The sequence below is a fragment of the Mytilus californianus genome, unplaced genomic scaffold, assembly GCF_021869535.1.
Source record: "Mytilus californianus isolate M0D057914Y unplaced genomic scaffold, xbMytCali1.0.p SCAF_2, whole genome shotgun sequence".
NCBI lineage: Eukaryota > Metazoa > Mollusca > Bivalvia > Mytilida > Mytilidae > Mytilus > Mytilus californianus.
The window spans coordinates 121,600,576-121,624,265 of NW_026262668.1; the positions used below are offsets into that span (position 1 = coordinate 121,600,576).

At 32.5% G+C, this 23,690-nt stretch overlaps 1 protein-coding gene and 1 long non-coding RNA gene across 3 annotated transcripts in view; one reads left to right on the top strand and one right to left on the bottom strand.

Moving 5' to 3' along the window:
• Nucleotides 1-10,232, top strand: part of LOC127728701 (cytochrome P450 3A24-like) — a 30,293-nt gene extending 20,061 nt beyond the window's left edge. Inside the window, exons 10-14 of the mRNA XM_052236333.1 lie at nucleotides 3,461-3,618; nucleotides 4,747-4,835; nucleotides 6,597-6,734; nucleotides 8,087-8,249; nucleotides 8,831-10,232. Of these exons, the coding sequence (XP_052092293.1) occupies nucleotides 3,461-3,618; nucleotides 4,747-4,835; nucleotides 6,597-6,734; nucleotides 8,087-8,249; nucleotides 8,831-8,905 (623 nt within the window). The 3' untranslated portion in view covers nucleotides 8,906-10,232. The remainder of the gene's footprint in view (nucleotides 1-3,460; nucleotides 3,619-4,746; nucleotides 4,836-6,596; nucleotides 6,735-8,086; nucleotides 8,250-8,830) is intronic.
• The window catches only part of LOC127728737 (uncharacterized), a 206,880-nt gene that overhangs the window by 3,917 nt on the left and 179,273 nt on the right, over nucleotides 1-23,690 (bottom strand). The window lies entirely within an intron of this gene.

The following is a 23,690-nucleotide window of genomic DNA, read 5'->3' on the forward strand; positions in this document are numbered from 1 at the left end:
CATATATTTAGGGCGATGGTCAATTAGGTTGTATGCACCGTAAAACTCCAGTCTACCATCAAATTTTCGCTAAAGATTATATATTTCTTCGCCAAGATGAGTTTGAACCCCGTATAGATCGCAGAACCGTTAACTAAAATTCAATGTGACAAAAGAGAGGCGAAAGATACCAAAGGGGCATGCAAACGGATATGTCGGAAACAAACTAACACTGCTATGGCTAAAAAAGAAAAATACCAACAGTCAAACAACAGTACACAAAACACAACATAGAAAACTCAAGACTGAGCAACACGAACCCCAACACTGGGGGTGATCTCAGGTGACCCGAGAGAGTATACAGATCTTGCTCTACATGTGGCACCTTTCTTGTATCTCATGTAAGTACACACTCGCTGATAAGTTTAATTCGGTAGGTCACCTTCGGGGAAAAGGGGACAGGGTTTTAGTGACGACAATTGGAACATATGCGTCGTCATCTGTGAAACAGATATTTCATAACGGTCAACCAACTCGTGATGGCGTCCGTAAAATTTAAGAAGGGATAAGTTCAACGTCACCACATTGAACTCTTGGTTTAATAGCTTCCTTGTGAGCAGCAACCATCTATAATGGAAAACATGATAGGAAAAACATGTCCTAGATTATCGTATCAGTTGGAAGATATCTATCCATTTGCAAGCGCTGTTGTAATGTTGCTACATAGAAATGGAAAGTTCAGAATTTAGAAGCTGAAATCATCTCTTTTGTCGTAAAAATTTGTTTTCAACCGACCCTCATTGTCAATTTCTAGATGTTAGTCAAGATATCATGCAGACTTAACTGTGTCTGTTGTATCCTTTATCTCACGTTCTATTGGATATGTGCGTTCAACAGAGTCATCAAATTTTGATTATTATATAGTAGGAGAACCTCATCTAAATAGGGAAAGTGAAGTTAAAGGATACTGCTAACTTCTTTTCTTTCTTCCTAAGAAGTTTCTTTGTGTAGTCAGCATCGTGTGAATAAAGGAACAAGTCAGCAAGGGGATCACAGTTGGTTCCCATGTTTGTTTAAAGACACGTTCTCCAAACGTTACAAATATGTTGTCAATCCAGAAATCAAACATCTTAATAATATCAGTTTCAGAAAATTTTGTGTTTGAATCAGAGTGATTTTTTACAAAGTACGATTTATCCCTTTTAAGACAAGATACTTGTATCTACGTTGGTCATTCTTTTTGTCTTTTAGTATGGGATAGGGAATACTTGTGTAAAGAGTAGAAAAGTCAAATGTTTTACAAGTATTACAAGATTAAAAAAAGCTTAGATTGCATCTACTCTAAAGGATCTTCTGAATTTTTTAGTATCCACATCTTATAACGCCACCTCTAGAATAGGTAGTTTCACAATAACTTTTAAGCCCAGCTTTGATTGAAAAATCAATTGATGTTAATAATTTAGAAAGAGGTTGCGTGGAGCACGTGGACGACTCGGCAATACAACGTCGTTTGTAAGTACACTTGTAGCTTAGGTTTCCAATACAATGAAAGAAGATCCAGTTCTTCATCTTTGGTTAAAATGCCAAAGGAACATAGAACAGGTAATGATTAACCCGAATATCCTTCTTGGTAAGTGTCGTATGGGTCTATGTTGAGTTTCCAAGTGAATTGGCAATACCTTATTCATTTTTCAAGCAGTTCATGTAATGTAATTTACACACAAAAACGATGATTTTTAAGAGGAAGAAGTCCATAGGCATCGCATATGCGCTGTCTGGCACACACTTATAAAATTTGCACCAATTGTTTTTTAATATCAATTTCAAGTTACCAACACTATTTAAATTTTGTAGAGTTCGCTAAAATTTTTTTTTTTTTAAATCAATAAACCTTCATAGATCGGGCAACCTTATTCATTTGCAGAGTTCGAATTGTATTAAATGTCAATTCTGAGATCAAAGTCCGTGCCACCTTAGCATTTATAAGAAATAAAACAATGCTGATTATTTCTGGTGGCAAAAAATATTCAAACAAAAACACCAATTGCCCTAAAAGAACAACAAAGGAAAATAAATATGACAAGAGTACTTGCAGTTACTGAAAGCTAGTTCAAAGCTAATTTTAACTAAATACAGTTCTTCAAAACTAATATTTTGAACTCTAAAAATGGAAATGTTTTCTTTCAATAAATGTGCAGTTCTGGACCATCAGTTGGTAGGGTCAGATTTTCGATTGGTTTATCTGATATCATTGACGATCATATACAATCGAAAATTGTACATGTACAGTAAACGTATTTGAAGAAATTCGAGGTGTAAGGAAGTGAACGGTAAATTTTTTATAACATATTCCTGCACCAAAAAGGACCCAGATGCAGTTATATTTAACTGTCACAACCTGAATAATGAATAAAATAGGAGGTCATTGTTTGTATTCGTGAGAAATGTTAACTTCATGAAGAAAAATAATTGACTTATTTTTTATTTGGTATATTGATCCCTAGATATTTTTGGAGTTTTGTATTGTCGCATCACATAAATATAGGAAATTGTCACTCTTATCGTAATCTAATCACTGGATATAAACCCATTTCAATAAGAGTAATACGATGTGTCTCACTAGTGGAGCAGCAGCTGCTGATCCTTGCGGAGAACCCAAGTGCATCCCCGGCTTTAGGGGTTCGTGATGTTCGGTCTTTAGTTTTCTTTGTATTGTTTTGTGGATCGTTTTTGTGTTTTCGACGTTTTTCTATTTGGCTATGGTGCTGTGTGTTAATATTCGACTGATGTATAATTTATCCCCATGTTTATTTCTCACATTTTTCACAACAGTTAGTACATTTTATTACATTTTGAAGTAATTGATGAGAATTAAAGAAGAAATAATTCATCAATACTTTTAGATTTTACCAAAATACGATTCATACAATGTGATATTGACCCAGATTTGTTTTGCTTAATCGATTTATGACTATTGAACAGCGGTATACTACTGTTGCCTTTATTGTGTATTTTGATAATCAAGTGACTGTAAATTTCAATCAGCACTTGTTTAACATCGGTAACATTTACCATAGGTAAATAACCACAGACCAATTTGTGTTATGAAAATGTAATTATCTTCTTCAGTACATGTTTTCAAGTACAACGTTTTACATAATAAGTTTTGTTCGTGAAAAAATAACTCACACTTAACAGTTCGTTCTGCCTATACTTGCTAAAACATAATTGTATACTTTTTAAAGGACAGCATTTACTTTCTCACGATTTTAACAGTTGTTTTTTTTTTTTTTTTTGTGTGTTTCATGTTAAAAAGGCATTCAGGAGCAAATTTGATTTGATTTGACATACTTCAGCAGCCTTCGAGTATAAAAAGGCCCAAAAGAATCACTCACGATTATCTTAGTTTTGTCTCAAATAGATTTCACATCCTTTTTCCAAAATATCTTCTTAAAATATTATTAAAAAATTTATATTGCAGCCCTTACAAACAACGAAATATTAGCAAATAGCCTTATATTCTTTTTGGCTGGATATGAGACTACTGCGAATGTTCTATCCTTTGTCCTGTATTGCTTAGCTCTATACCCAGATTATGCTGACAAGGTTCGATATGAAGTTACTGATAACATTGGAAAGGTAGAGTTTGTAATACAATACACAAGTACAGAATATATATTTAAATAACAATTAGATGTGGTATAGTTTACAACGAGACAACTATCCACCAGAGACCAAATGATGAGGATGTTAATAAATATAGATCTTTTTCAAAGCCAATTTCAACTAGTGAATAATCATTTTCCCAATATTTTTCCATCGGCAAGCGCAAAATTTTATTGTGAACTATATTATATAAGGAATTAACTATTTCAAAAACAAAGTAGTATTTTTTAATAAACAGACACTTCTCAAGATACTTCGTTTTACAGCTCGCATACACCATTTTAACAAGTTCCCCTTATATTGGCATTGCTGAATGTATTGGAGATAACATCCCAAAGTTACTCTTTTACGATTCATATTTGAACAAAGTGTTTATACTGGTGTTTTCTTCATCATGACTGTTACAGAATGAATGACTGCGATAAGCGTTTGAGAAGGTCCTTACTGCCGATTTAATCTGCAACATTTTAAATAGTTGTTTGAATTTTTAAGGCAGTTGTGTTGTATGTCTGTGATGTTTGTCTACACAGTTTTGGCTGCTGAACCGAATTATTGTCACAAAGCCTAATATGTCTGTTTGGGTTGTTCACTCAATTTTGTCAATATATCAGAACTTTAAACAATTGTCGTACAAGTGGGAGGTATATCTAGCTATAAAACCAGGTTTAACCCATCATTTTCTTCGGAAAATGCTTGTACAAAGTCAGGAATATGACAGTTGTTTTCCATCTGTTCCGTTTGTTGATAATGTCTAACGTTTGATTTTGTAAGTTTTTATGGCTTCCCACTTTTTGAATTCTAATTTAGTTTTGTTATTCTATTTTATATATGATTCGAACGCATGAAATTTCGTGTTGTTTTCATTTTTTAAGTGTTCCAAGTGGCAAATATGTTTTACTTTCCTGTATAATTGACAAGTTAATGGGCACAGACCATTCCACCATTTATAGAGTGCAAAATGTATGTTTTACAGAGCAAGGTGGATGGAAGCGATAATATATTAATATATTCTTAACGCTATTTATCCTTAAACCTTTTATTAACTAAATGTTATTAAACAGATTGATCTGTACAATAACATATTTATGGTTTGAATTACAGGAAAAACCAACATATGACAACGTCTCAAAGCTTCAGTATTTAGATATGTTTGTGAGTGAGGTCCTTCGACTTTATGGTTCGGCTGCAAGGTAAATATAACATTCATAGTACAAAATGCTTACACCCACTTCATTTGAACTGTGGTTGATATTTGTCCCATTGGCAATCATACCACATGTCCTTATTTTTATAGTTATTGCTATTTCACATGACCTTGTCCAAAGACATCTGGTTTCCAGACGATGACTTGAGTATAAGTGTGTGGATCTCAATGAAATTATACTGCAGTGTTCCATACCACAAAAAGAAGTGTGAGAGAGATTTGGGGGTTATTGTCCTAACTGTTTATGAATAAGGGGCCAAAAACAAGCATTTTCTGGTTTCGGGACAATAACTTGTGTATAAGTGTATGGATCTCTATGAAAAGAGGCTAACAATAATACTGTTCTAATACTTTGTTTACATTGCTTAATTCTTGACCATTTTCAATTGGGTTTAATTCACAAATTTGCAATCTTGGTGTTCTTTAACATACTGAATCTAACCGTGTATGTAGATTTTTGATATTGGACCTCGTTTTGAAATTGGTCCACATTGAGGTCCAAAGGATACACAATTCAACTTTGTTTGATTTCATCAAAAATTGAATTTTTGGAGTTCTTTGATATGCTAACTCTATCCATGTATCTATATTTTGGATATTGAACCATATAAGTAAATGCCCAATTTCAATTTTTTCAGTCTTTAGGCCACATTCATTCTGTGTCAGAAACCTGTTTTAATCAAAAAGTAAAACTTTAAATACAAAATCTAGGCAGTGATATAAAGGCAGTATTATCTTACGTGAAATCAATTGTACAGAAATGTGAAATGTTTATGAAGATGTCGATTTCAAAGTAGATTGCTCATAAAATGTGTATTACATTTAAAAAATTATAATATGTAATAGGATACTTATTGTATTTCATATCTACAATGTATAATGTCAACTTCTTATTTCAAAAAAATAAAATTTATGTTCTTTTAAATGTAAATTAATTGGGAGGAGCGAATAATTCTATTCTTGGGTTGCTTTTACAAAAACCAAAAACATGGCAGAATCCGATGATGATTCTTGTAGCCAATAGATATCATCATCAGTATGACTGTTGTAAATATTGCTTAGTCGCAAAATATCTCAATGAAATATTAAAGGATTAAACGACTTTTTAAAGGAATTTATTGGTGTATAAACTGGACCAATTCACTCACAAACAAAGGACTTTTATGATATGTTTGTGAGTGACTTTGTCCAGTTAATACACCAATAAATTCCTTTACAAATGCGTTTAATCCTTATAATTCTTTAAAATGGAAGGTACGGAATTTAATTTCCCCACTCGTAAACTGTATCACATGTAAATTGGATATTTGTGTCATTGAAAAGTGTTGGCGCATGAATAAATGTTTTGGTTAACGCCAAAAAAAAAAAATGTACTCCATGAAATTTGCTATATGATAAAAAAAAAAACCACAAAAATAGCTTATTATCATTCCAATGAATGTTTTGTATTTATCATTTACTTTAACGATGAACTCGAAGTGAAAATAAAAATCTTTAACGTCGAACCGGTATGTGTTATTATCGCCGCCATCTTGTTTATATTGGTTACCAAAAGTAGTTACGTCAATGTCGTCTATCGAAGAATAAACAACGTCAAGAGTCACTACCGGAAGCTCTATCGACCAATCATATAATCGTATTCCCTAATATGCAAATCATATTAGAATTATGCTGTAATAGCCTATAGATTTCAAATGAACATAGATATACATTTTTTTCTCATATTTTCCGAACTTTTAACTTTAAGGTTTAATCGAATAACAGAAGAAGATGTAGAAATTGGTGGATATAAAATACCCAAGGGAACTGATATACAATTTCCAGTTTGTGCCATTCACAGAGATCCCGAGTTATGGCCTGAACCAGAGGTTTTTGATCCAGAAAGGTAAATATATGCACATCTTCATTGAACACAGAAAGGTATGTATAACAGATTTTAAGAATAGATTCTAAGGTCTTGTCGATGGTAAGTCATTCTAGAATTTCATTAAATTATATTGTACAGGTGTATGTTTTGGTAGAATATATCTATTATTATAATTATCAAATTTCCGTTGATGAATTAATGATTATTTAAATATTAGTCCCCTACCGACGAAGTCGAAGGGGACTTTAGGTTTGCACTCTGTCCGTCTGTCTGTCCGTCCGTCTGTCCATCCGTCAGTCCGGCAACTCAGCTTTCCACACTTTTTTTCTTCGTTCTTGAAGATATTGATTTGATATTTGGTATGTAGTTTTATCATGACAAGTTATAGATCAAGTTCGAATTTTGTTCCGGTCTGGTGATTTAGTCCAGAGTTATAAAAAACTCCATAACTAATGTTTGAGTACTATGTTAAACCATATAATTTTTTTTTATTAAGTGAAATCCTTTAATTAGATAATAATCTATTTTTATTAAGGTATATATTTCATTACATTACATTGTGTAGATAAAAGTTGTCGACATTTTATAGATAAGTTACAAATCTATATTAGTTTGTGACAAATGAAAGAAAAAATATTTGGAACTATTAATTATATTTAATTGTAATTTGAATATAGATATACATTGTATTACATCATATCTAATTTTAGAGAAATATTAATCATATCTAATGTTAGAGTGTTATAAGTTTTCCACACTTTTTTTCATCATGCTTGAAGATATTGATTGACAATTGGTATATAGTTTTATCATGACAAGTTACAGATCAAGTTCAAATTTTTGTTTCGGTCTGATAATTTGTGCAGAGTTATGGTCCTTGGACTTGAAAAAATTCACTCATATATTCAGTTTTCAACATTGTTTTTAGTCATGCTTGAAGATATTGACTTGATATTTTCTTTTTGTTTACACCATGACAAGTTATAGAACAAGTTAGCATTTTGTTCCAGTATAGTGAATTTTTACCCGGTAGGGGACTATGTATTGCCATGCAATACTCTCAGAATGCTTGTTCTTTTGGTAATATAGCTCTTCACTTGTTTCGGTTCTAACACATCCAAATATTTGGTTTTTGGAGCCTGCCTTCCTGGTGAAGTTGCACTCAGGAAAGCGTGTCTGCCGCATAAAAGTTCAGTGTTATTTTTTATTTATTTTGAATACCATTATGTTAGCATTTGATTGAATAATACTTGCTGATTGAATCATTGCAGCATTATAACATACATTCTTAAATATCGTTAGAAAAACGTTTGATTGTACATACGGATTCTAAATATAAATGTTATCAAAATCACATTAATACTTAATAGGTTCACACCCGAAAACAAGGAGAAACGTCACCCATATGCGTGGTTACCATTTGGTGTTGGTCCTCGTAATTGTGTTGGTATGAGACTAGCACTTACAGAAATTAAAATGGCTGCTGTTACCATAGTACAAAATTTTACCGTTGTAAGATGTGATGAAACTGAGGTACATATGTGTTGTTCTTAGTTGTATATGTTTTATTACATAACGAAGTCAGTTATTGCATTTTTGAGTGGTTTCAAGATATAACATTTTGTTAATTCAGTATTTAATCCATTTTGCTAGAAAACGATCCGAAAGACTTTTTTCTCATTATTTGCTTTATATTTCTATATTTTTGTTCTGTAATACTTAAGGATTTGAGAAAATCTTCATATTGGAAGAACTTTGATTCAGAAGTATTGTTTTTAATTGAACTTCAAATAAAATGCTATGTATAAATAAACTTAGAAAAGTAATACATGTTAAAGACACAACAACCCATAAGAGAACAAAAATGGTAGAAAAAGTAAAATCACAAAAATACTGAACTCCGAGGAAAATTCAAAAAGGAAAGTCCCTAATCAAATGGCAAAATCAAAAGCTCAAACACATCAAACGAATTGATAACAACTGTCATATTCCTGGCTTGGTAATGGCCTTCTAGAATAGATAAGTGTTTATAAAACATGTCAAGCTCAACTCAATATCGCCTAGGATATTAGACAAAACCAATACCCGACTACGTTTTATGTCATTTTTTATAGGTCCCAATCACATTTCACAAAGGTGGATTTATCAAAGCACAGAATGGTATTAAACTGAAATTGGAGAAGAGATAGATTGGTATTTGTAAATGGTAACAGTGTGTTGAAGAAGAGTTAGACTGACATTTGTAGATGGTTATAGTGTTATATATATATATCTAATGTCTCAATTATACCGTAGAACTTTTACATACTTTTATCGTATCGCTTGTGATAACTGAAGTCTTTAAAATCAATAAAGCCAACTTACAAATTGTAGTATTTATGTAGTAAGTATTAAGAAGTAATGCTCCAAATAACAATGATATACAAAAACAGAATCCCTTTTAACCAGTAAAAACAGTTAAAACAGTTTAAGAACAAAAAAAGTTAACGCAAATCGCTTATGGTATGTTTAAAACTACATCTGATAGGTTGATATAACCACGCAAATTGAGATGGTTCAATTCTCCATCGGGCTGCTTTAAGATGTTATCATTCTTTTTTTTTTTTGCTTTAGAAAGAATTCAATTCTAACATTGTTTTGTATAATTTATGAATTTTAGTCTTCAGATAATCTCATGCTTTAAGAATAAGAGTAACAATAGTTCTTCACAATATAAGATGATGTGAAGGTTACACCGTATACGTAAGGACGAGATAAACAAAAGTTATAATAGTGTATACAAGGGAACTCAAAACTCATCATAGAACAGCATATTATATTGTTATCAAACCACGAATCGTTGTCCCCGTTTTACAAGGGAAAAATATTGGAATTTGAAATAGATGGGGGGATCTTAATTAAAATTGATAGAATTTTTTGATGATTTGTTATAATGTTGTTCATATCATGCTTTTTTCAAAAACACAATTTAAAATATGGGTCACTGAGATTTTTTTTTGAGCTACAGGTTGTGTAAACTGTCAGATTTTGTATAAATTATAAATGCAAAACACAATTTTATAAACGGAAAATTTTAGAATAAAATATGATGAGAAGATAACTCTTATAATTTGCTTTCATTAGATAAAAGAAAAAAAAGAAACTAATTGCTCTTATTATGCCATCTCCTTTGAAAATTTAAACGAATTTAAATATAGAATCCTTAAAATTCTGGCATCTTGGTAAGGTATATTTATACAATATGCTTTAAATATATGGCTCGTTCAGGGAAAGTCTGCTTCAATCTCATTGGCCGTTATGTGACTTAATATCGCGGTCAATGGTATATACATGATGTAAAAACTACTTAAACAAGAGGCAACATTTGCTTACCGATGTTCAAAATTCGTATCTATTTTGAATGCAAAAAAGAAAAAAAAAATTGTAAAAAAAGGAATTGTATGAATTCTATACAGAGCATGCATAAATCACCCGCCACGCGAATCCACCCATCAAGTAATAAACTGTTATCATAGAGATATGTCTCGATTTTTTGTAATTTTGATTATGCAAATGTTGAAATTAAAATGGCAATACTTAACAAGTTAGGCTAATATTCAAAGTCAATGAACCATGACTGAGGTACATGGCTTCACCATCTCCATGTAAATTAGATGCGCCAATGATAATACAACTGCATACCAAATATCATTGACTTATTACAAGTTGTTCCCTTTAAACAAACCTAAACACAAACGTTAACTTGTAAACTATGTAAAAGTTTCAAAGTCAATGAACCATGAAGAGGGGGTCGAGCTATATAATCTCCATGGAAACGATACTTACAAATGCCAATAAATTTGCATCTCAAATATCATTGACTTAACATAAACAGTTCATCTTAAACTGATCTTATCACAAACTAATACATGTAAACTAAGCAAAATTTTCAAAGTCAATCATGGAAATGAGATATGCCAATGCTTATACAACTGCATACCAAATATCATTGACCTACCACTAATGGATCCTCATTAACTGACCTAATCACAAACTAATACATGTGAAATAAGCAAAAGTTTCAAAGTCAATAGACCATGACTGAGGGGACAAGGTCAAATAATCTCCATGGAAATGAGATGCGCCAATGCTAATGCAACTGTATACCAAATATGATTGACCCACAACTTGTGGTTCACCACAAACTAGACCTAATCACAATCTGAGTTTTGTATAATGTAAATGCAGAAATTAAAGGTCAATGCAAGGTCATGGTCAGTTTGATGCTTCTTCGTACTAAGTTTTGTCAATCTAAGTGGTACGGTTCAAAATTCATGCTCCAAACACAAATCAGACAATATGTTAATATCATAGGGGCCAAAGTTCAATTCCTGACTTTGTTGTGATGTTACACTATTGTTTCAGATAAGGGTGAAGGTTTGGTACCATTAAAACGTTTAAACCAGCTGCAATTTTTTACACCTGTCCTAAGTTAGGAATCTGATGTTCAGTAGTTGTCGTTTGTTGATGTGGTTCATAAGTGTTTCTCGTTTCTCGTTTTTTATATAGATTAGACCTTTGGTTTTCCCCTTTGAATGGTTTTACACTAGTAATTTTTTTGGCCCTTTATAGCTTGCTGTTCGGTGTGAGCCAAGGCTCCGTGTTGAAGACCGTACTTTGACCTATAATGGTTTACTTTTATAAATTTTGACTTGGATGAAGAGTTGCCTCATTGGCACTCATACCACATCTTCTTATATCTATTTGATATATGACACACCCCAAACCCTTGATGTATCAGCTTACCAAGTTTGGTCAACCTAAGTTATATGGTACGAAAGTTATACACAGGACACAAATCGGACAAAATTAAACTATCATAGGGTACAAAGGTCAGAGTGACCTGAATTTGATATATGACACACCCCAAGACCATGATGCCACTGCATACCAAATTTGGTTAACCTAAGTCTTACGGTACAAAAGATATGAGCTGGAAGCGAATTTGATAAGGGTTTACTGTCATAGGGGTCAGAGTCAAGGTCAACATTATTTATATGGTCCTAGAAAATTAAATATAATCTGAACCAAATTTAGATGTTCGGCTTTTTTCTTGATTTGTGACTTAATAAGAGCTAACAGTATATCTGATCCATCATGTAAATGTGGATTGGATATTGAGGACATGCGCTATTTTTTCGTTGATTGTCCTTTCTATTGAAATGAAAGGGCTATTCTGTTTAATAGTCTCAGCTAGCTTCCTGAGGGCTGCAATTTGGACTTAAATTTTGGAAAAAAAACTCATTCCTATGATCGAAATGAGCAAATTGTTAAACAAGTCTTAAATTTTATAAAGAATAAAGATTCCTCGTGGTATAATATCAACATAGGTAAAACGCACATCATCATCATTATCATCATCATCTTATTCTCTGTCGTTCTCTCTTTATCCCCTTTCCTTTTTTCGGTATAGTTTAGTAATATTTATGTTGTTTATATTACATAATGCATGCTCCCATTCAATTTGTATTGTTGTATATACTGTATTGTGGAGAAGACTTCGTCAGTATGTTTACTTGTGTCTGATTTTTTTTTGCTTTGAGCAAATAAAATATGTTTAAACTAAGTCAAGGTCAGATTGATCTGACTTTGGTGTGTGACACACCCCAAGACCATGATGCAACTGCATACCAAGTTTTGTTAATCTAATCTTTAAAGTACAAATGTTGTGAGCCAGACACAAATTGGATAAGGTTTATACTACCATAGTAACCAAAGGTCAAAGTCAAGGTCAGAGTGATCTTACGTTAAGATGTGACACTTCCCAATCCCATGATTCAACTGCATACTAAGTTTGGCTATCCTTAGTTTAACGACACAAAAGTTATGAAACGGACACGAATTGTACAAGCTTTGCATAGGGTTCATAGGTCAAAGTCAAGGTCTGAGTGACCTGACTTTAGTATATGACAAACACCCCAGCCCGTGATGTAACTGCATGCCAAGTTTGGTTAACTTTAGTCTTACGGTACAAAAGATATGCACCGGATACGAAGCTTTGTTTGCGGGGAGTATAATAAAACCGATAGGGATATTAAACAAGCTACGGGTGCCACATGTAATTTTAAAGGAAGCACTGATTTCTATCATACACAATGGTCATGATAATTATTACAAGTCAAAACGACCAAAATTGAAAGTCGACTCCTTATTAAAGTTGATGCCCTTTAATAACGATTTTTCCCATGTTTGCCTTCTATCTTGAAACCTGTAATAGATACATAGAAACTTTAAATAGCACAAACGATCAACAAGACAAGATCTACAAATAAACCAATAGGTTCGAAATCTTTAGTCGACTCGTTATTGGAGTTATTGCCTTTTAATGATATTTGTTTCCATTGTTTTGAATTTTTGCCTGTTATCTTGAAAACTATCATAGATAGATAGAAACTTTAGAAAGGAAAAATTATCACCAGGATAAGATTTACAAATATGTCATCATGACTGAAATTATCAGTTAATCCTTAGTAGAGTTGTTCCTCTTTAATGATGATTTATTTTTTTACTAAAAAAAGTAGCCATTGTTAAACATGCTGGTGATCGACACAGGCTCTTTAGAGCCTCTAGTTTAAAGTCGGCATGTGATAGGATTATCATGAAAAATAAACGTTTAAAAACAACGATGAACTACACATGGTCCGTAAACCCTGACTTGGTACAAACACAAAATGTGGTGGAATTCAACCAATTTAACATGTGCACTAACTTCCCCTCTATTTATCTAGACCATATGGCATAAGGATAAAACACATAGTGCAGTTACTAACAGGATAACCACTAACTTGAAAATGTAGCAATAGACGACACGTTATTTGGAAGGCAGGGTCTAAATGTGATTCTTCTACCAGGAAACTAGCTACAGTAACCACAGTTATTGGTTGAATACTGCTGTGGAAAATTAAAAAAAACAGAAACAAGGCAAACAGGTTTTTTAAAGTCTCTTAATTTCAATTTAAATCCTCACTTGCTTTTGCTTTAGTTTTTAGTGTTGTACTTTGTGCTTTAATTTTTTGAATATCTGCGATGTTTATATTGGTAACAGTCTTGTCTCTCCTTTGTCATGAAATTTGTTTCAATTACAAAATTTCACATTCGGTCAAGTTTCAGGGTTAGAAAATTTACGTGACCGTTAGTTTATGAATTTAGTGATGTTCTTCGGGTAAGATAAGAGTCAATCACAAATCATCTGCTATTGCGTGATGCATCAGCACTTTATATAACTTATCAACATATTTTATAGGAGTAACACTAGGGGTGTCACATGTGGAGCAGGATCTACTAGTTTTTCTATATTATTTTTTGTATACTGTTATTTGTCTTTGGTCCTTCTCTATGTTTGCCATGACGTTCTCAGTTTATATTTGACCAATGAGTTTGAATGTTCCTTAATTTGGTATCTTTCGCCTGTCTTTTATTTATGAGGGAACCGTAAGCATTTTAGACTAGCTGACTAGAAATACTAGGAAAAGAAAGAACCTATTTAACTGAATAAGTAAATATAAAAGTAAGAAGAAGATGTGGTATGATTGCCAATGAGACAACTATCAAGCCTCTAGTCCTTGCTGGTAAAGGATATAAGATCTATCCAAGTTTTAGATAAAAAATTATTTTGCAATGTATATAATTGCATTACAGTAGAAGGTAGGTCGACAAATACTTTCTCATATGATATGGCTAGAGGCACCTGTAAGTTTCAATTATTCCATTTATTCAAATGCATTTATGTCTGAAAAATAGATAACATTGACTGAGTTTTTATTGAGCTGAAGTTCCTTGGGATAAATGTATTTCGCATGTTTAATGATGTAATAAGTTAGTAATTCCTAGAGTGATATGATGGGAAGAAAATGTCCAACTTCCAACTGTTGACCTAATTACAGCCCTAGGACTAAATAAAAATTCATTAATGTATCAGATATTTGGTTTTAGTTTATACTGCCAATTTGATGTTAAAAATTACGTACGAGTTTGAAACTTCATGCTGTTGTCTTTGTGATTATATGATACACATCATACTACATGTAGATTTATGTAAACAAAATAATCAGATGTTCCTGTTCTTTTTCTATTATCCATCCAAACATTAATAAAATCTGATGAATTCTGTTGATTGATATGCAACTCAGTGTATTATATAAAGGCTTATCACTACAATTTACACATATGCACAGTACATAAAATCATGAATTAGTTAATCTCTCAAAACTCCATTGAGGAATGTAGAGAACAATGTAATACTGCTTTGCTCTACAAAATATAACATATTCATTATTACATTTAATACTTATATTTATCACCTGTGTAAAAAATTAACTATAGATAAGTCTGAGCCTACAGCGTTTTATTCATATAACAGATAATGTTTAAAAACATTACCAAGGTTACAAACAGTATTAGAGGCTATAGATCAAAATGGACTGACATCAGACCAGAAAAGGTACACAAGCTACATACAAAGATATAAAAAATGTTTACAGATTTACACTGATAACTGACAATGTATTATCAACATAGAGTCTCATATCAGACTCCACATGTAGTACGAATCATAATACTCAATTGGGTATAAATGTCAAATCTAAAAAAGAATATGTTTCTATGTAAAAATACATCATGCAATATGTTTTTGAAACACTTTTTTGATATTCAAGGTTTGGTGACTTCTGCAAGTCAATCTTAGAACGAATTTATAGTCATCTCAGATATACGAACTTAATCATGTTAATAAACCCTTAACAATGAAACTTGTATCAACATGCATTTGATCAATGAAGGCAGTGACGACAACATCAGAAACATCCAACCATTACATCTTATCCGTACCTCGCCCAGATTAACAAGAATTTGTTTACAGGTTGTTCATAAATAGACCTTGTCAGTGGTCAGTTGATTTTCGAGATAATATATTTTCTTAGTAACAATGCACCATAACAATAAAGATCCACATTTGGATTGTGGATTACTCCAATGGTTTACTTAAGTTTACTGGACAAGGTCTTTTACTCAGTTACTATCTATAAAAAGATATCTAAACAATATTTAGTATGTACTAGGTAGATATGTTTTTGACTTAAAAGTTATATGACTGTAACCCCATTTTCATATTCTAGTTTTCAGGAATAAGTCTGTTACTCAGTACCATTTTTTAATTTCTGTTGTAAAATACTGTGTGTTGCAGGAAAGCCTTCTGGATATCTGTTGGTATTTGTGTTGTTGGGTTATTGACATGTACCATCCTCTCCTTTTGTTCATATCAACAGAACATATGTTGAACACACATGCAGATGTATCTCTTATTCAATAAATGAATTTAAAAGATGATTTTGAAATACAGCATTATATATTTGTATTTGGACATATGCATTCAAGAACAAAAGAATTAAAGCTGAGAATTACTCCTTGTGGCCGCCTGTATTGAAAATATTGTTAATGTCTGACATTTAAACGTTTAACTTGTTGTTTTTCCTGATCGTTCATTTTACCAACAAAATAAATGTAGGTCCGGTATATCTTTTAAAGTAATGTAAAAAAAATCATGAAATGTCATTTAAATTAAGAACGTCGTATAGGAGGCACACAACATGCATAGTTTTTACTCTCTTTTGAAACTATGACAAAGTCAGTAAGAAAGACTATAAGTATGAAAGATTGATATGCATCATAAACAACTAGAAATGCTTTCTTGGATAATAAATAACTTTGTGATAACACCTCCTCGAAGTGAGACCAGTTTATACAAATATCAATTTTATTTATCTATTTTCATTGTATTTCAATCCTGGAGGGGATACATGTGTGTATATATAATAATACCGTTTCGATCCCTAACATCACTGAAGAGACATTAATTGTCGAAATCCGGATATGGTGTACAAATTTTTGCACCTCATGTTTGCGGTATACCATCTTCTCCTCAAGTTTATTGTTTTCTGTTTGGTATTAAATTAATAATTAAGATCCATGTTACATCTCGTGATCAATTTATTTGGCAATCGTCAATGGCAGTCAGCAGGGTTTAAGAACATCAGTTGTTCGACCTGTTAGTCAAATGCGATTTGTTAAAATATACTTTTCACTTTTCTGATCTTTTTGGAAAATGTTGTTTGTGCTGTATTTAGACCCCTCTGACAAGAAATTTGTTTTTAAAATATACTTTTCACTTTTCTGATCTTTTTGGAAAATGTTGTTTGTGCTGTATTTAGACCCCTCTACCAAGAAATTTGTTTTACATGCACACGTATAAAAATTGTGGTCTTTATATATCCAACGCAATCATAGTTTTGAACGTTGTTTTCAATTAAGACGTGTTTATATTTTTTCGTTTGGGCTTGCATTATATTTGCCATCGGGTTTATATGATCCGTTCATCCTATTTCGACTCTATAAAATTCAAGAGTCTATCCTAAATTTAGGTAAATTATATGGCCTTCCAAATACCGTTTCGATCCCTAACATCACTGAAGAGACATTAATTGACGAAATCCGGATATGGTGTACAAATTTTTGCACCTCATGTTTGCGGTATACCATCTTCTCCGCAAGTTTATTGTTTTCTGTTTGGTATTAAATTAATAATTAAGATCCATGTTACATCTCGTGATCAACTTATTTGGCAATCGTCAATGGCAGTCAGCAGGGTTTAAGAACATCAGTTGTTCGACCTGTTAGTCAAATGCGATTTGTTAAAATATACTTTTCACTTTTCTGGTCTTTTTGGAAAATTATGTTTGTGCTGTATTTAGACTCCTCTACCTGTATCTGTATCTGTATCTTTATATTTTCTGCCAATATAGGCACACCTTCAGAATGAAGTCAACAATATCCCTTCACCAGTGGAATGTTATGTTAAAAGTATCCAATCACCAATAGAATATGTATAACGATGTACACTATATACAATTGTCGGTATATCTCTACACCAGTATCACACACGTTCTTGTCTATAAAATCTAAATAAATGAGTCCTTAGATAGCATGAGATTTGCAGTCCACACACAACCTTTTTCTTAAATAAAACTATGAACTTAAATTATTTTTTCTAGATCTTTTCTGACCTAAATTCTATGTACATGGAGCTTATATATTAATGTTCTACAAGCAGGCTTTATATGGGTGTTAATAAAAGCATATAGTTCACTGGTTAGAGAGGTGTCACAGTAGTTCATTAATTGATATGGATTGATAATAACATTGATGAGGTCTACATCTATATCATATATATTAATGTTTAGTAGTGCTAGCACTTTGATATATTGTTCTCGTAGAGATTTCAAAAGAGACACTCTTTCAGTTTCTAATGCTGTGCATGAAATCAGAAAATGTGAAATAGTTTCATCCTCTTTGCCGCAGACTCTGCAGGTGGCGGATACCTCATTTTTGTTAAATTTCGCTCTATTTGTCTGTAAGATGTAGTTGCCAGTTGCAAATCTGGTCCTGATTGGTAATTTGATGATGTCTCTACAGTTTGAGGTATTTGTTGTTAGGATTGGATGTATTCTCCTTGTCTTGTATTCACCAGATATGTATTTTAAACTAGAGTATCTCTCAAGAGTCTTTATTAATTTTGTCAGTCCAGTAAGTATGTATTTTTTTTGTGATTAAACTTTTCCATTCCGACTTTCCTAAAGGGTTGTTTAAAAAATCCTGGCAGTCCATAATATCATATTTCAAACATATTTTCTTGATTTCAATGAACCAGCTATTACTTTGGTTTGTTTTTAGTTGTAGTTGTCTTTCTGCTAGTCTCCATTCAATGGTAGATATATCTGCTCTTGTAATATTCCCAAATAGAGATAACGCTTTTAGATGTAGTTCAGCCTCCATAGGTAGGGATCCACTCAGTATATATACCGCAGGATCAGCTGTATTTTTGGCTAATGATATTATTTGTTTTATCATTTTCTTATGGAATTGATGTATAGAATCCAAGATACAGCCAGTTGGAAGTAAAATTTCAAGGCCATAGGTTAAGATAGGCATGACATATGTATTTAGGATTGTAATAGCAGTTTCAGGATCTAAACCATTCTTTCCATGCAGACCTGTACCCATGAGACTGTAAAGTGATCTTCTGGCTTTTTTCATGTTCTCCTCAGCAGTGAGCTTTGTAGATTTTTTTTGACATTTTTGTATTCCAATGTGTGTGGAATGTTCTACAACTGACATCGGATTATTATTGATGTTCCAGAAGTCTTCTTCGATTTCAATAGGTTTAGTTGAGGTACTAATTGGTAGGACCACACTTTTTGTTGGTTGCAACGTGTATCCCTCTCTCTTACTGAAGTTGGCAGCAATGTTTAGCAACATTTGGAGTTCCACAGGGTTGTTAGAAATGATGGCTACGTCATCAGCACAAGTTGGGGCACAGCATCCAATGTCACCTATATGTCCACCCAGTCCTGTTTCACAGAGGATATTTAATAGCGGATTAACATACAGTTTGTATAAATCTACACTAATGGCTCCACCTTGTTCAATCTCAAACATCTGTGAAGTGTTGTTTCTCCATTTTATACACGAAGTTGCATTTTTATATAAGCTATCTATTAATATTATAGATTGGTCTGATATTCCTGCTTGATATAATCTTCGTATCAAATTTGAATGAACAACAACATCAAATGCAGATTTACCATCTAAAAGGGCTATGTACGTTGGAAGTTTCAGATCTTTGCTCTCGCGTTCAAACTCTTCGATCATAAGTTCACATAATAAAGGGGTGGTGTTTTCTGTGAATCCTCTTTGGAGCGGATTCTGATTTTTCAAGATAACTGGATTTTCCCTTATTTCTATTATCTTCTCTATCAGTTTGGAGTATGTTGGAGTTACGGTAATACCACGATAGTTTTTAGCACTTTTAATATCACCTTTATTCTTGTATACTGGGAATAATGTTCCAATTTTGAGAATGTCAGATATGCAGCCAAATTCAAATGATTTATCAAAAAGTAATTGCAAATAGTGTTGTAGTTGTTTTCCACCATATATGATGTTTTCTGCATTAATGCCAAAGTAATCAACTGCTTTATTTCTATTTAGACCAGATATTGCTTTTTCCATTTCTTTATTTGTAATTGGGCTATGTTTGAAACGAACTTTGCATATGTCTATTATAATTTTAGCTTCATTTTCAATTAAATCAAGGTATTCAGTGTCATAATTTGGATTTGGTATTTTCTTTGCAAGTTGATGGAAATGTGTACTCCAGCCATCTATTATATCTTCATTATAAAATATCTTATCATCAACATTTAGTTGGTCGATAAATTTTGATAATTTACCTCTTTGATTTTTAATGATCTTGTGAAACATTTTTCGATCGGATGTGCTAGCATCAATCAATTTTTGGCGTTCACATATCCTCCGTTTAGCAACTTCCAATCTACATTCTTTTCTTAAAGCATGTGTTGTCTGTTTTTTATTTTTCAAATATAAGTTATCGGTCTCTTTCGGTCTACCATTAATTTTCCATTTATAAAATGCAATCTTCTTGTTTTTGAGAGCGTCTTTAATTTCTTCATTCATAACTTGCAGTTTTGGTCTTTTTCTGCCAATTTTTCTAGTTGGGACCAGAGCTTGAGTAGACTGAGTAATGATTTCATTAAGTTGAGTAAATGCATTAGTTATGTCTTCAACAGTTTTTATTGCTGAGTTCATATTTGAGAGTTTGTAATTGATGTTGTTTTCATATTTTTCCTTATCTATTTTATCCCATTTAACCTTAGTTTTGAAGATGCCATTGATTGATTTTTGCTGCTTTAAATAATGACGGTGTTGAAGGACCATTTTAATTGGATAATGGTCTGAGACATTGGCACCTATGTCTAGTTTCTTGATTTCAAGATCAGAATGTTTATATGTTTTCTGGTATAAAAAGTAATCAATGGCGGTGGTATCATGGCCATTGGAGTGTATAAATGTGCTGCCAGTATATTTCGTTTCTAAAGAATGGTCTTCCATAAATTCATTGATAGAGGCCTTTCTTTGTGAAGATGGACCATTTATAATATCTTCATTAAGATCACCACCTATAATAATTTGATGAGTAAGTTTGTAGGTGCAGACTATTTCATGTAGAAGAGCTATACAGTCTTGAAATTCATTTATATGGTCAGAAGTACCTTTACAAGGCAAATAAACAGAAAGGATGATGAGATTAGGTTCACCACATATTTCAATTCCTTGTATCCTCTCATTTCCTATGGTTAAAGGTGTTATAAGAGTGTCTAAATCTTTTTTCCATAAAATAGCAGTGCCACCATAGCCCCTAGGCATTTGAATAGGGGGAATTGGGTCCATTGTATCAACAGCTTTGCCAACTCCAGTAAAATTATCATTGATTTCATTTAGTAAAGGTAATTGACTATCAAATAACCAATGTTCATGTAAAAGAAAAATGTCGACATCACTTTCTGTTTCTTTAAAAAAAGGACCACAGGTTAAGACATTTTTACAGTTAAAATCTAAAATATTCAGAGTCTCATATGTACACGTATTTACATCTCTCTCATTATTTACAAGTTCAGTTCTTTGCATCTGCTGGGGTTGAGGCTGGCCTGGTGTAAAAAATGAGTTTGTTGAGTAGTTGGGTGATAATATAGTGGTTGTCCAATGATAGGAAGAGAATGGTCAAAGTTTTGAGTTTGAGATTGGTTTGTAAAATTTCCACTATTCTGAGAATTTCTGTTCACTTTCTCTAAGTTGTAATTTAACTTTGGCAGCTGGCTATTGTCACAATACTTTATTTGCTGAGTATTCACAGGTTTTGAGTTTATTGTAGACGTGTGAATATTTGTGGGTTGAATTTCAATAAGATTGTCTGTGCAGATGTTTTGGGCATACTCTGTATTTTGGTATGACGAAGAGTCTTCATTGTATCCTTGGTGCCAATTTTGGTAATAGTTATATTCAGGTTGAGTATCTCTATATTGTCCTGAATAGCCATTGTTGTAATTCCAATAATTATTAGAGTAGTTCAGTCTTTCATGGTTGTACTGATGATGTGTACTAGTTTCAATATTGTGTTCTGAATGATCACTGTCTGATTCTAATTTGTTCAATTCTTTATCAATTTTACTAAGTACAAATTTTGTGACCCTTTTTCTCATGCCAATAATCAGTTCATCTTCCTCGTCTTTGTTTTTAGATTGATAATTTGTTGGATTAGAGTTGTTTACCAGAGAATGTATAGGTATTTGCTCTATTCTGGTCTGTAAAGTTTTGATTGTATTTTCAAGCTCAATGTTTCTTATTTCAGCTTTATGTAATCTATTCATTATCTTTGTTTTTTGTTTCATATCTTCGTTGAGCATTGCTTCCTTAATTTTCAATTGCTCCTCTTTCTTTTTTCAATTTTTGTTCTAGAGTTAGTAATTCTTTCATCTTACTTGATGTTTGAGTTTCATTTTGAATGTTAGCATGGTTAGGATTTGATTGTATATCTAAATTGGCTGTGTTTTCGGAAGAGCCTACTGAAAATGTTAATATATTTGGTGCAGGAGCACAATTGTTGATGTCTAAATTATGAAGATTATGAGATGTTAGTTTCACTTCAGTTTAATGAAAATTTTTTGAGTTTGTGACAGTATCTTGTTCTTCAAGGCCAATACATGAGAAACATTGGTCAGTTGTTTTGTCTAAACAATGAGTATGGAATGTCATATCACAGTTGACACATTTATTTTCTATTTTATCCAGAATATCATTGCACCCATTACATTGTATTTCTTCTAGTAATAGAGTTTTTGCTAAAGTAGAAGTTCCTGATGAGAGTAAGTTTTTATTTCTGACAATTTCTGAGCTATTGGGTAAAGTTATACACCTGGATGGCGATTTAACTGACAAGTTGGAACAATTTTTACAGATGTAGTTTTGTTCATCTTTTTCAATTGTTTGTATATCTTTTTCAGAGAGTTTGTCACATGAGTAGTGCACCCAATGGCCAGATTGGCATAGTACAGCTCTAGATTTGCAAGTTCTATTACATTTGTGACATTTTTCAACAGCATTATGGAGGATATGGCTGATGTTGGTTCTAAAGATGATTTTGAATTATCAATGGACTCTAATGCTGTCTCTAATTTGAGGCTAAATTTTTGATCAAAAGTTCAACATTCACATTTGCTCCTTGAATTGTTGTGTTTGACATAATCTTATGTATATGATTCACATCATTGTTTATGAAATATTGTGTATTTCTCCCGTTTATCAATAATGAGCATTTTGTGAGATATGCATTAATGATATAAATGAACGGGTCTGTATCTTTTGTCTTTATATGGAAAGTATATTGTACTTTGTTGCTCTGTCTATCAGTAGCAATTGTTTTGGTAAATTCATGCAGATTGGATTCCCCGTAGAATTTTTCACAGGCATGGATAAAGAGTTCAAAGGAAACAGCATCTAACTTAGCCGTCACACCACCCCTTGTATTTTCATATTCAATTTCTGATCTTTTAGTAGACTCTAGTTTTTTCTTTAATGATTTTTCAATATTTAATGTGTAGTTATTCTCATATTCATTTGGACATGAAATTTTACTGTCACTTTTGGTTTTTCTCAAAGATTTTCTTACTAGATCCATTATTGTTGGTTGTTACTTTGTATACCCAGGTTTATATTACCAATGAACCCTGTATGGTAGGACTGTTGCAACACAGATAACTAGACACTGTGGAAGGTCCCACCCTAGCCTAGCTATACTGTGTCAACGGTACCTGTGGAAGGTCCCACCCTGACTGCTAGCCAACAGCCTACCAACAGTCGGTCTTGGCTTTATGCGCAATTTTTCTTAGCCAAACTCGGGCTAGATTGATATCTGGGTGGATCCCGTCTCTATATAGACTGAAATTATACTGGTCACCTGCTTTCCGGCTTGAGTCTTTTTTTGAAGTATTTACAGGGTGTAATAAATCAATTGAAAATCCTGGGGTT